Source organism: Dermacentor variabilis, chromosome 11, assembly GCF_050947875.1.
Source record: "Dermacentor variabilis isolate Ectoservices chromosome 11, ASM5094787v1, whole genome shotgun sequence".
NCBI classification, from domain to species: domain Eukaryota; kingdom Metazoa; phylum Arthropoda; class Arachnida; order Ixodida; family Ixodidae; genus Dermacentor; species Dermacentor variabilis.
The window spans coordinates 11571816-11586329 of NC_134578.1; the positions used below are offsets into that span (position 1 = coordinate 11571816).

General features: G+C 43.4%; 1 protein-coding gene across 2 annotated transcripts in view; it reads left to right on the plus strand.

The window, feature by feature from the left end:
* The first annotated feature begins 1273 nt into the window (after window positions 1–1273).
* Window positions 1274–14514, plus strand: part of LOC142564531 (atlastin-1-like) — a 31817-nt gene continuing 18576 nt past the window's right edge. Inside the window, exons 1-3 of one of the 2 annotated variants that reach the window (XM_075675549.1) lie at window positions 1274–1795; window positions 2104–2225; window positions 12064–12132. In XM_075675549.1, coding sequence (XP_075531664.1) covers window positions 12104–12132 — 29 coding nt within the window. In that variant the 5' untranslated portion in view covers window positions 1274–1795; window positions 2104–2225; window positions 12064–12103. The remainder of the gene's footprint in view (window positions 1796–2103; window positions 2226–12063; window positions 12133–14514) is intronic. The other variant, XM_075675550.1, reaches the window with a different exon arrangement.

The following is a 14514-nucleotide window of genomic DNA, read 5'->3' on the forward strand; positions in this document are numbered from 1 at the left end:
AAATGCGAAAATACCCGTGTACTTAGATTTAGGTGCACGTTAAAGAACCCCAGGTGGTCAAAATTTCCGGAGTCCCCCACTACGGCGTGCCTCATAATCAGAAAGTGGTTTTGGCACGTAAAACCCCATATATTATATTATTATAAGGATTCAGAGTGGTGATGTCTGGTTAGTCTTGTTGTTAAAGGTCGCGTATTAAGCAGGATGGATCGAGAGTTTCTTAGTTTTGAGGAGAAAAATAAATTTAGGCCTTAAAATTTTCCGCCGTAGTTGTAATGTGTATATACCATGATTGTGTATGACAGTTGTTGGTGAATCGGTTACACGGTACTTAGAAAGAATAAGCCTACCTGCTTTCCGCTGAATTATTTCTAGTGCATTAATAGTATGCCTATTTTGTGGATCCTAAGACGTTGCACATGTATTCCATTTTCGACCTAATGAGAGTGCGCGAAGCTTTCCTTCCTGGGGTACTCGTTTTAGTTAATGACTCAGGCTACAGACATTGCGAAATGATGTAGCACATACAATAGAGATATGAAAATTCCAACATAGGTTGTTATTTATTGTCACGCCCAAATATTTATACCATTTACTTCATCGACAAGATGAGTAGGAAGGCTAGGAAAACATCCACTTATTTGTTTTCTTGGTTATCTGCATGTATACTGTTTTTTTTCTTCATTCAGCTTCACGTCCCATTGTTTGCACCATGAATAACTGCTATGAAGGTTAGAATTCAACAGTTTCGGGTCCTTTTGGCAAGCAATCTCATTAAATAAAATGCAGTCACCTGCAAATAAACTAACTTGTACTGGTTCAATAACAGCGTTTACAACATTATTAATAAAAATAATAAGAACGGTCCCAGTACGATGCTTTTTGGTACACCGGAAGTAACTGGCAAACGGCGCTATACTAGTGATGTTGAGAGGAGAAACGCAAATATTGTGGCTCACGGATGCTGGCGATACACTCAAGCAAACCCTCGGTGACAAAGTCCGGGAAGCAGTGCGAACGAAAGAGCCTGTCCGATCGACCAGCGGAAAACGAGCCAGAAGTAAAGTGACAGAATCTTAGGCACCGACGTTCGTACACGTGAGAGGATCGAAGGCATCTCGGCTCTGGAGGATGTTGTCGACAGACCGCGGGTTCCGGGGGCGGACGCTGGACTTCCGCCGCCAACGAGGAAAACTCGTTCGCCCTCTTGCACACCTATTGCACCACACCAAACCGAGCATCCCGCAACGCGAATGAGTAGTGGCCGTCTCGGGAGAGAGTGAAAACGCTGGTCGCGGGAGAGTGAGGGAAACCTCGTCTACCGGAGAGGAGCCAGTGTGCAAAAGCTGAGGAGGTCCGTGAAAGGGACCTCCTCAGCTTTCTTTGCGAAGCGAGGGTTCAGAAAATGCACCGCGACGACCATGCCCCGCATCGGAACGTGTGTGTGTGATTTTTTAAAGAGAAATGGAAGAGATAAGTGTAGGGAACGCGCTGAGCGGACGGGGCGACCGAGGCCAGAGTGTCGCCGACATTGTCTGAGCCGCGCTTAGCGGGCGGTGCCAAGGTTTGTGCCAACGAAGGGCAGGTATTGGGCTGCTTTGTGCTAGCATAGCCCAACTGCCACCAACCCACTGTCATGCTTTGAATTCCGTTCTGGGCGCCTCATGTTTCCCCGTTAGCCGCTGTTCGGAGCCATATCTGCTGTTTCTGAACAACTAGATCACTTATTCTGCAACCAGTCGTCCCTGCGAGAGGAGATACCAAGAGGTGTTCGAACGAAAAATATAACGTCCGGGTAAGTTTTGAGGTTTTTCCTTTCTTTTCTGTGACGTGATTAGTGTCCAATCTGTAGGTGACAGCTTTTTTTACGTTGTGAGAATAGGGCTGTATTTTTCACGACAGTATAGGTAAGTTTCGTAGGGCTACGCAGGCACAATGTGTGTTTCTTTTACGTATGATTTTCTTGGTCGCCGCTTAGTACGTATGTATCCCTGTATGCATTTAATTATGTCCATGTATTTGTCATGCAAACATCACAAAGTAATTCTGACTGACTTTGACTCTGCTGATAATTTATCAGTGATTGAAAACGGGATTGCGCAGCCTCGGCGACCAACTCTGGGCCGTCCAGCAGGCCCGTGAGGCAGTGGCGAGGCAACAACTTGACGTCCCCACGTGGAGACCTAAGGCCCCGTCGGCGAAAGCTCTGCAGGGCTATAAATAAAGTTGGTATCCACCATATTGAAGAAGGGATTGAAATTTTTGGTCAGAAATTCGAACCGTTTCTATATATTTACCGATCATCTCGCAGTACTGACTGATTGTGGAACCTTTAACGACATGGTTGTATATCTTGCAATATGGTTAGCCCCAAAGCGCAGCAAAACGCAAGAAATTGCCCTTTCGCATAATGATGCAGCACCTGCATGATTTTATTTGCCTCGCGAAAGGTTTCATGTCGACTAAACAGATTACTGAATACGATGTCTTGAATTATCTGCTGTTTATAAAAAAACAAACGGATGTCAAAGAGCAGGAGAATTCCCTCATGCATTTTTGTGCTTTCACGCTGAATGAGTCTTAAGCTGTCTAGCCGTTATTTTGTAATCGCCCATCTACAGTGGTTGTTTTTTCTTCTCGTGGAAGGAACAAAGTTGTATCCTTACACAAATGTGACCCTGCTTTTAGCGATTAGCAATTATCGAGCGATCTGTTCGATAATAGAACGGTCCAAGTGACTCGTATTTATTGTCTCGAAACACTTGCTGCGTTCCTTCAAGACCAGCTGATGTAGCACCTCGATAACAATAACTTATTTTTAATGGCTTGCCTAAGGGATTAGGCACAGCGATTTAGATATTAAAACTTCGTGACAGTTCTCATTCAGTAAACATTCGCGGCGAAACTGATATTTTTCAAAGGCACTGGTAAAATTGGTTAAAGTAAAACAAAAAGTGCGCATTACCTATTGCATTACTTGCAGGAGAAACGCATACGTAACCCAGTTACACTCATTGCAAATCTTGCAGAGTCAGGCTATTAAGATATCTAGATTTTGTCCATGCAACTCCAATGCCTCGTATCTATTACAAACCGCATTTTTTATTTATTTATTTAACAATACTGCCGCTCTTAGCCGAGAGCCTAGCAGATGGACATGAACAATTTCTTTTCCGTACATAAATACACGTGCGAGCTAGACAAAGAAAGAAAAAGCAACAATATTCAACAAAATAATAAAGATAAGGTGATAAAGTATACAATAGAACACTAAACAACGCAGAATAAAATGAACAACAACCGGGGCACATCATAGACAAAGCAAGGACGGGAAATATTTGGGAACAAACAAGTTCGTAAAACTTTTTTTCTAAGCACTGTCAGTTTAACATAAAGAGAATAGGGAACAAACATTAGAAGTCGTTAATAATCTCTTGTGATGAGCTCCAGCTGTGAAACGAACAGGGATAAAGAGTTTGTCGCTGTTAATGACGAGTTAAGTTCATCCCATTCTCTGATTACCTGAGTCAAGAATGAGTACCTGAATGCGTCATTAGAAAAGGAATACTCGGTTAGCGTATGCTCGTGTTGACGCCGTGTTATTCTAGATTGCGAATATGAAATCTAGTGGGTGACATCAATTTTATACTGACAGTGCAGAATTCGAAACAGGAGTTTTAGTCGACCTTGTTTTGCTCTCGTCGATAATGTGTTGAGGCCTGAGGAAGCTAATAGACGCGAACGTGTGTCCGTAGAACGATATTTGCTATGAATGAACCTTGCGGCTTTCCTTTGTACGGCTTCAAGTTTAGCTAGGTTAGTTGCTGTGTAAGGAAATCAAATTTTGGCGGCAAGTCGGCAATCTCATTATTATAACCATGCTTAACAATTTGGTAAGACGATTCAATAGCACAAGATATTATTACCTTATACGACAGTGTCCTCTGGTAAAATCACTTTGCCGGGTTCATATTAAATAGGAACTTCGCTGCACACAAAGCATATACTAATTATGGCAAGCAGAAGCTCCATTTCTCACCCGTAGCTTTTTGTAACGTTCTACGGCTGGATATAAAGCATGCAAGGTGCATGAATTTAAGAAACTTGAATGTATTCTGTCCTCTGCAGATGCTAAGTTAACTTGTAATTCATAAATATTATTCCATGAGCCAATTAAGTTCCCTTGCATCGTGTTAGCATATAGCTGCTGTTTGATGTGGTTATTATGCATATGTACTAATTTTTCCCGGTAAGTTAAGTATGTCATATTATTACGATATGATTGAGCTATGCTCAAGAGACGAGCCGCCGCGAGAACGACGAAGAAGTTGGTCGGTGCCCTTGGCACGAGCGAGTGTCAGCCTGGCTGCCTGGCTCCAGTGTAAACAGCGTGTAAATAGCATCTCTCGTCTGTGTCTTTCCACACGTAACAATATGTTATTTATACTCCTAGGTTATGTAAGTGTTTAGCAAGGTTATGTGATGGCACGCATTTACATGTTTATTGTTCATGCATTTCCCTAATTACGCTATGTACGCTATACAAGGATTGCTTACAAGCTTACTTAAAGCATTAGGCGCAGCCAGGATGAAATAGTATTGGCAGGACTTGGCCTCACTCATTAGAAATAATCGTAAAAAGTTCTGGCAAATAATTTATCTCTGTAATAAGTCTACTAATCGCATTACAATGACGGTGCTAAACAAACTCCGCTTTCTGATGATGATTCTGCGGTTGCTTTCAATCCATATTTCACGCCGGTTTTTATACAGAAAGATTGTTCCAATGTGCCATTTGTTCCTGAACAACCCTTCCCTTTCATGGCTGCAATCAGCATCACTGCCGAACGTATCCCGAACCTCATCACGAATATTAAAGGTTCTACTTCACCTGACATTGATTACATCAACTCTAAAATACTGAACAATATTACTCATATTTCCCTTTTTGTGTCGCCTCTTTAACCAGTTTTTCTCATCAGGTGAGCTGCCCAAGGACTAGAAGATTGGCAAGGTAGTTCCCCTATTTAAATACGGTGACAACCATTCGCCTTGTAATTATCGACCCATTTCACTAACATGCATATGCTGCAAATTACTTGAACATATTATAGCTTCTCAGATCTACAGTCACCTAGAATCAAATAACGTTTATTTCTCTACTCTGCATGGCTTCAGAAGAGGATACTCATGTGACACGCAGTTCTTTGAATTCACAACTGACCTTGACTTTAACATGAACACTAACAATCAAACTGATCGACTCTTTCTTGATTTCACTAAGGCGCTCTACAATGTACCTCACTGCCGTTTGATTTCCCAATTGTGTGCCCTTTGTATTGGTTTATTAACATTGTCTTGGCTATGTAACTTCTTGTCTTCGCGTCAGCAATTTACAGTGATCCACAACATTTCCTATAGACTTTTCTGTGATATAATTACCGTTGCCCCCTTACTCAATGCCCTTCAATGGGCCTCTAAAGTATTGTGAAGAAATAAATAAATAAGTAAATAAATATATAAATACATAAAGAAATAAATTTAATCGTTTCTTGTTAACGAATTGTTACAGCTGTTGCATTCCGTTTTTATGTTTAGTTTGGAAACCAGGTCCCATTGCAGCCCTTGACTTCGGGACCCCCTCCTGGATATAAATATTCTGTGAATCTTTGTTATTGTCGGAATAAAACTGATTGTGATTCTGAAGTTATTCCTCACTAGGGTGCTAATAAAGTTGACTCCACTTTCAGATATTCATCGGTACACAGCAGTCCACTTTTATTGTAAAAGTAAACAGCAGTTTCAACTAGAACAGCGGAAAACATTTTATTGTGCTGCGCCCTCTGGTGTACCCTATAATGTGCTTTTGGACTCCTTTTGCTTTTGATTTTTTAAGTCCAGTTTCTTTAAACTTTTATGACTTTTTGTAGGTGATTATGTCAGATGTAAGAAACTAGACTTTCCAGATGACTATACGGAAATAACTTCATCATCACCATCATGAGCCTATCTTATTTCCACTGCAGGCCGCAGGCCTCTGTCTGCGATTTCCAATTACCCCTGTCCTGCGCCAACCGATTCCAACTAGCACCCGCGAATTTTCTAATTTCGGCGCACTACCTAGTCTTCTGCCGTCCTCTACTGCACTTCCCTGCTCTTGGTACCCATCCTGTAACCATAATGGTCCAACGGTTATCTAGCCTGCGCATTGTATGACCTACCCAGCTCCATATTTTCTCTTAATGTCAATTAGAATATCGGCTACACCCGTTTGCTCCCTGATCCAAACCGCTTCCTTTCTGTCTCTCAACGTTATGCTTAGCATTTTTCGTTCCATCGCTCTTTATGCGGTCCATAACTTGTTCTCAAGCTGGTTTGTCAGTCTCCAAGTCTCTGCCCCATATGTCAGCATCGGTAAAATGCACTGATTATACACGTTACTTTTCAAGGATAATGGTAATCTTCCACTCAGGAGCTGGCAACACCTGCAGTATGCGATCCAGGATCCAGCCCATTTTTATTCTTCTAGGAATTCACTTCTCGTGATCAGGGTTCCCTATGAAGAATTGACCTAGGTAAACGTACTCCTTCACAGACTCTAGGGGCTGACTGGCGATCCTGAACTCTTGTCTCCATGCCCGGTTATTCGTTATTTCTGTGTTCTGCATATTAATCTTCAACCCCACTCTTACACTCTCTCTGCTAACGTCCTCAATCATTTGTTATAACTCGTCTGCAGTGTTGCTGAAGACAACAATGCCATCGGCAAGGCGAAGGTTGCTGATATATTCGCCGTCGTTCCTTACTCCTAAGCCTTTCCAGTTTAATAGCTTGAATACTTCTTCCAAGCAAACAGTGAATAGCATTGGAGAAATTGTGCCTCCCTGTCTGACCCCTTTCTTTATATGTATCTTCCTGCTTTCCTTGTGTAGAATCAACGTAGCTGTGGAACCCCTGTAGATATTTTCCAAGGTATTTTTGTAAGCGGTCTGTACTCCTTGACTATGTAATGCCTCTGTGACTGCTGGTATCTCTACTGAATCAAATGTCTGTTCGCAATCTATGAAAGCCATATAGAGATGCTTATTGTACTCTGCGGATTTGAATGAAGTCCAATGAATGAAGTCCAATGTTGCCCTTATTCTACTGGAGATTATCTTTGTGAATATTTTATATGATACTTGGAGTAAGCTAATGGGCCTATAACTTTTCAATTTTTTAACGACTCCTTTTTCGTGGATTAGTTTAATGTTTGCATTCTTCCAGTTTTCTGATGCCGTTGCAGTCGATAGACACTTAGTACATAGAGCTGCCAGTTTTCTAAGCATTATGTCTCCTCCATCTTTGATTGAATCGATTGTTATTCCATCTTCTCCTGCCAATCTTCCCCATTTCATGTCTTGCAAGGCCTTTCTCAGCTCATCGCCAGTTACAGGCGGAGTTTCTGTATCCTGTTCATTACTTTTTTTAATGGATTTATCCTGAGTCCTCTGGGTACTGTACAGGTCAGTATAGAATAATTCTGCTGCTTTTACTATACCTTCGAGATTGCTGATGATATTACCTTGCTTATCTTTCACTGCATACATCTTGGTTTGTCCTATGCGAAGTTTCGTACTCATTATTTTAGGCTGCGACCATTTCTTGCGGCTTATTCAGTGTTTGTCACGCTGTAATTTCGAATATCACTTATTTTCGGTTTGTTGATCAGTTTTGACAGTTCCGCGAATTCTATATTATCTCTTGAGTTGGACACTTTCATTCTTTGTCGTTTCTTTATCAGGTCCTTTGTTCCTTGGGAGAGTTTTCCCACTGGTTGCCTTGGTGTTTTGCATCCCACTTCAAATGCTACCTTCGAAGCCTGCCTAGTTAGGGTTTCATTCATTACCTCTATATGATCTTCATTTCTCTGTGCTAAGGCTGTATATTTGTTTGCTAGCACCAGCCTGAATTTTTCTGCTTTTACCTTTACGGCCTCTAGGTTGACCTGTTTCTTCTTGACCAAATTTACTCTTTCTTTCTTCATATTGAGGTGAATCTTAGCCCTCACTAACCTATAATCCTTGCACCTTCATCCTACCCATCACTTCTACATCCTGCATTATGCTGGGATCGGCAGAAAGTACGGAATCAATTTCATTTCTTGTTTCACCATTAGGGCTTTTCAAGGTCCGCATTCTGTTGCTAGGCTTCCTGAACAAAATGTTCATTATTCGCAGCTTATAACTTTCTGCGAGTTCTACAACCATTTCTCCTATAGCGGTCCTAGAATCGATGGCATAGTTGCCATTTGCTTGTTCACCAGCCGGACTTTTCCGCACTTTTGCGTTGAAGTTGCTCATTACTACAGTATACTGAGTTCACACTTTTCTCACCGCTAATTCAACATTTTCATAAAACTGATCTACTTCATCATCATCGTGGCTGGATGTTGGAGCGTAGACTTGTACTACCTTTAGTCTACACCTCTTATAAAGTTTGATTACGACTACTGCTACCCTCTCATTAATGCTGTAGAATTCGTCAATCTTGCCAGCTATGTCCTTATTGGTTAGGAATCCTACCCCGTATTGCTTCTTATCTGGGAGACCTCTACAGCAGAGGGCATGGCCGTTAGTCAGCATTGTATAAGCTTCACCAGTATTTTAACCTCGCTAACGCCAATGATATCCCGAACAATATCTGATAGTTCCTCAAAGAGTCCTGCTAAGCTGTTCTAATATACCAAAAAGCCGGCGGATCCCACGTCCTGTTGGAATCTATGTTATGCGAAGCAATGTGTGTGGAGCCTGCCAAGTTAATGAAGCGACCATGAGAACAACAAGACATAGGCGGCTGTTTCATGACCAACATGACTCAATGTCACGATATTCATGTCATGCATGACCAATCGTTTATATTCGTCATACGCTCTTGTCATACTATGCCAATTTTGGTACATACCTAGTTAACGAAACGACCATGAGAGCACCAAGACGTAGGCCGTCAGACAGATTGATTGATACTGTCAAAGTGGCATATGTTCGCCAAGAAATGCTTAGCATTTAAATGTAAAGGTACAGTCTTGGTGAAAAAACTTGAACCCGCTGTTAACGGCCTGGGAGCAGCTGCGTCCCGCTATCGCGGCGCTGCCACCGTCGTCGTGCGCCGCTGCTCGCTCGAGCCGAGACTAAAGAGGGCGAGGGAAGCATGTCTCTTACTCTCCAGCATCCTTTGATAACAGCGCTCGTGAAAAACTAGTGCGAAAGCGCCGCGCGAACGCGACGGCGGCGAAGCGGAAGCTACCCGACCGGCTATCATACAGTTTGCAGCGTGTTCTGGATGAGCGGGCGGGGGTGTCTGGCGGCCGCTGTCAAATGCGATACCCTCAAATTTCGCAATGCCGAGTATCGTAATCAACAGTTAATGTTTTCTGGAACCAAATTAAAGGAATAACGCTATGAATAGCCCTGCGTATGCTCGAACATGGGCACATTGCGAGGATCGTCGCTAAGATGTGACTTCAGCAGCTGAATGATATATTAAATAATTTGTCACAATGGCATCTCGTATTTCTAATCATGAATGTCACAAGTAGCAAATTAATCAAAAAAGCATAAGCTTCAGGGTGGCCGCTGCATCTCTCGACGAAACCACAGGGGGGGGGGGCGGGGGCATGCCTTCAACACATTGAGTGTGGCTTGGTCTCTGGTTGCCCCGAACAATTGCAGCTTGCCCATGTGTTTGACTGTAAACTAGCCAAGGTATCTGATTGAAAGGATGCTACGTACAACCCTTTTTTAAGTGCCTGTGAAGCCCTTTCTCGTAGAGACGAACGATACCTCAGTAAACTATATATAAAATACTTCTTCCAGTGAACCCGTGACAGCGACAGCACTGCCGGTGTGACGCCTTCACTATGCAAGAATCCTATAATCTCATGGCCCTGATATACTTTACGCGATTCAAGCGCGTGATGGCCAATGCAAACGGATGAACTTACACTGACCTCATGTGTGCATGAAAGTGGGCCATAACGACAATGAGGCAGTGTGCACGAAGATATAAAAAAATGCGAGGTAGTGTGCACTTTCCAAAAACTCAATCGGCTACTCAGGCAGGGCAAACGTCTTTTAGTCCCGAAAAGTTTTCATAATCTCACTGTGGGTTTAATTAAAGAACTTCAACGCGAAACGCACTCGTGTGGTCGTTCCTTAGTGGAGAAGTGCGGTCAATGTATTTGAATATTGTAACGGTGGTTACCGACCCTTTCTGAAGGGAGCCCTTGTATTCGAAATTACTGCTTCTGGTCTTTTCTCAACGAACAATGATTGAATCGCCCGCATATTACAATAAAACCTGGAACAACGCTAGACAGCACGGAGAGATGTCAGTTTACATATCATTTTTTGTTTTCATCGCACTTAGAAACACACTCAAAATGTTTATCTGAAAGCATAATGTGAAGGCTCTCGCCTTTGAATGTGTAGGATAAGAATTGGCAGTGGCTTAGCTCGGCTATGCCAGGATATACGCAACGAAAGCTAAGGCATCGCATGGTTAGCCTTGGTTAATTTTGATTGCAAGTCCAGGTTAGTGTGGTTGTCTAGCTATGGTGCGGCGTTTAGCCAGTCGTTCGGCGCGCTGTTCGTCAGTTTCCTGGGCGATTCGTTTCCTCTTCTTCTCGTTCTGATGTCGATTCCAGGCCTTCTCCTACTTATCAGAATTGTCGCCGTCCATACTGCCGCATCAACTGTGGTATCGGCGCACGCGAACTCTCCTTTTCAATCCTCCGACATGTTATCAGGCATGCGACGCAGCTGGCGAAGCGAGCGGAGGCGAACGCAACAACGAGGAACGTGGTGTGACGTCATGTGCCTCCTCGGAGCACGGCCACGGCGAAATCGCAACTTCGCGGCCAGTAAAGCTTTCGCTGCAAAATTTTAATAGGTAATTTCGATGATTAGGACAATTTTTATGGTATAATGCCCTGCATGGAAGCCGGGCAGTTTTGGCCAGGCGAGCGCACTTACTCGCACGAAGCGCCGTACCACAGCAGCCGCAAGACGACCCCGCAGCTGGCAGAGCGAACGGCGCACTAGTTTTTCACGAGCGCTGTTGTCAAAGAATGCTTACATACTTCCCTCGCCCTCTTTATCCTCGGCGCAAGAGAACAGCGGCGCGCGCAGCGGCAGCAGCGCCGCGATAGCGGAGCGCAGTCGCTCCCCCGGCCGTTCCCAGCGGGTTCAAGTTTTTTTTGACCAAGACTGTACATTTATCATTCTTCTTATTGCATGAATAGCCATAAAATTATAAGAGGTAATTGGCGTCAGTATTTGGATTCTGTACTTACTATTGGATTAGAGTGAGTGCCAGCACAGGAATTCTCTCTAAAGCTAACAGCTTCTTTTGGGGTGACGGAATAACGCTCTTTAGAGTGAAGCTTTGATTTATAAAGCTACCGTAAGACCTGTTATTCAACATGCAACTATTGTATGGGACTCCTACCCGAAGACCAGCAGCTTAACAATTGAGAAGTTTGGAAACTTGCACCAAATTTAAATAAATGTTGCGGGTGACCTCCCGCACCGTATAATTTCGCACAACTTGCAGCGCTGCTGAAAAGGAGTGCTTATGAGAAACGAAGCTTCCTTTTTCTAGCGCCACACAGTCACGCAATAATCTGCGAGTGTATCTTTAAATTAGAAGTAATCATTAGTACGAAAATTCCCACAGTGCGTAATCGCCTCAACAGGACGAACTGTGTGCTTTGGATTCACCCTGTCTCCGATAGCCAATAAATGCCGTAATTTACTCTATTTTCTTTATCAGTCCTCAAATTATTAGAGTTCTCCACTTTTAGACTTACTCCACTCCTTTCCAATGACTGCGAAGTCAGTTCCAAACGAGACACACCACCAGATTTACTTTTTATAATTAGTGAGCTTGTCCTTCGAGATTGGCCAGATATTTTTTGTAGTACAAGTGACGTGGCAAACGTCCAGTAAATTGAAATATCAATGTCCCAGCTATTTTGTGTTAATAATCTTCAATTGCACTCCACGTTTTACTCTTTTTTTGCAGGCAAAGTAATCCTTTTTCAAGAGCTTATGCAGCAAGGCCAATGGTGAAAAAGGAACGACAGCTTCAAAGGCAAGTACTCAGTGAAGCGCGGCGTACTGCAAACACTTTGCGCGTGCTTGCCTGAACGATATCGTCGTAGCAATAACCGAGCCGAGCGTTTTGTTGCTTGTTTTGTTGCTGCAAGTATATGCCGCAAGGTGTATGTAAACTGGTAGCAAAGCTCCCATATATGCGCGCACGTCAAGAAAATGGTGTGTCGTTGCAGCAGTCGCCATCTACGTATCGGGGGGAGAACTAACAACAAGCAAAAAAAAAAAAAAACACGCCGCAACCGGAGATGGCAGCGACGTCAAGATCTTATGCTGCTCGGTCCGGATGTTCGAATTTCTTCAGCGTCCGGCATTTCCAGCGCTATGCCAGCAGTTATGTTTTTGAGGCTGAGGCGAGCTTGCGACTCACGTAATCTGAAGCGCCAGTGTGTCATTAAATGACAGGAATGGCGTCAGTCTTACTGTGAACATAATCCGGCTGTTACTGACGCCAGTTGCTTCAGTAGATTCCTCAAGACGGTGAGTCAGTAGGATAGAAATAATTGACAGTGCCACAGAGGTTTTAAAAGCAAATTCATTTTGATTCGTCTAGAGTAATGCAACCAATTGGCCAAACAAAACATGTTTCAATGGATGAAATGTACTATGGCCAGCACACAGTTGTAATGTATAGCAACATATGCGAAACCTTTTCACAGAATCATTCGCAATTCTGTGCAACACCATGTGTTCATATCCCACAGTTATCAGACAAGAAAACGTTTCCCCACATTGTCATTTAGAAAACATTCGACTTACTAATTTTGCCGCCCTTCGGAAACTCAGAGGCTTTGCTACGGAGAGTGGACGAACATAACGCGACGTTTCTTCGCAGAGCATTCCGCATTTGTCGTCACCACGAGAAACATCACGTCGGATGCCACCAGCGTGAACTTGCACTCTAACAAAACGCTGCACTCCCACATTTCGCCAATGGATACCGTGCGCTAGGTCACGCGAAATTTCAAGTGAAGCGCACGCCACACTTCCAACAAACACGCAAGGAAATAAAGAAAAACTCGGATGAAACCGCCGCTTTGAAGAGAATAACGCCATTCCGCACGACATAAGAGCTGGTTTGCACAGTTTTGCCAAGTCTTGCGCCAGAATCACTGGTTGGTAGGAATCACCAAGAATGAACTCATAAATTGTGAAATTGAAAGAGTTCACATTTGTTGTTTTATTGCAGCAAAATATTTGAAACTGAACATTTACTTGTATTACAGTATTCTAATTAAAAATATTCGAAATTTCTTTTGTCAGATGGTTTTTAATTTCAGTCTTTGTCACCCCTCACCAAGTCGCGCTTCAATCTTGCACCACTGACTGATATCACTGGTGATAGGTTCTGCCACGTTTTTCGCTCCAAGATTTGTGACCTATCTAGACGGACCTTGTATGCTGTCCAAACACAACCAGCCCCTTCTTTCATGTCTATCTGAAAGAAGCAAGTGTTACCTTGTTGCGTCTTTTTCTTCGAAGGTGTCCATGCATTATTCGGGAGGTTGTTACACGTGGCAACTAATTAAAGCAGATCTCACATTTAGACAAAAAATTATGGCTACCCCGTAATCTAGAGTAGATGTAAGCATGAAATGGCTACCACCGGCAAAGCAGATTGGCTAGAGATGATAGTAGCCATAGTCTTAAAATGGGCATAGTGCACTTTCGCAACGGCAAACTACAGCACACGAACTTGTTTTGAACTCAACCTCATTGCTACTGTAGTCTCGGTCAAACAGCCATCCGCAGCACGCCGGACGTTGCCGGATTGGTCACGCAGCATGGCGCCATCTCTCGAAGGAGGAGGCGCAAAACCTTGGCCGCGTAACTCACGTACCGCTCGCGTTCAACAGGCGACCCTGTCTCAGCGCCAAACGGTGACAATCAAGTCTAGGGTGCCCTGTATCTGCCTTTTGAACGTCGCTATTAGAAATCACAAATAAATGTTCAGCTTGAGTGATGTTGTGCAGAAACACTAGGAAGGACTCGGAAGCAATATTTTTTGTAACTTCTTCGGGCAGTAACTAGCACATCTAATGCGTTCCTGTACAACAAGGTGGGGGCCAGAGACAGAATTTTTGAAATTTTGACTGATTGCCTGGATGATCTCGTTTTCTTCTCGCAACTTTTCCGGTTGTTCTCGTTTGAGCACCCGGACAATGGCTCAGTCTTTTGGCTCAACGTCACTTGACGGTCGCCGACAATGGGATCTAAAATATATTCAGGCTTAAAATGTGGCACATTGGACTGTAATTGACCTCTACGCAATGCGAAGCATTCATGATTTGTAGAGAATGGTTGTAAGAAAAATGTAACTGTTGGGTTGCGAAACGGTTATGGAGAGACTATGGACTGTAGC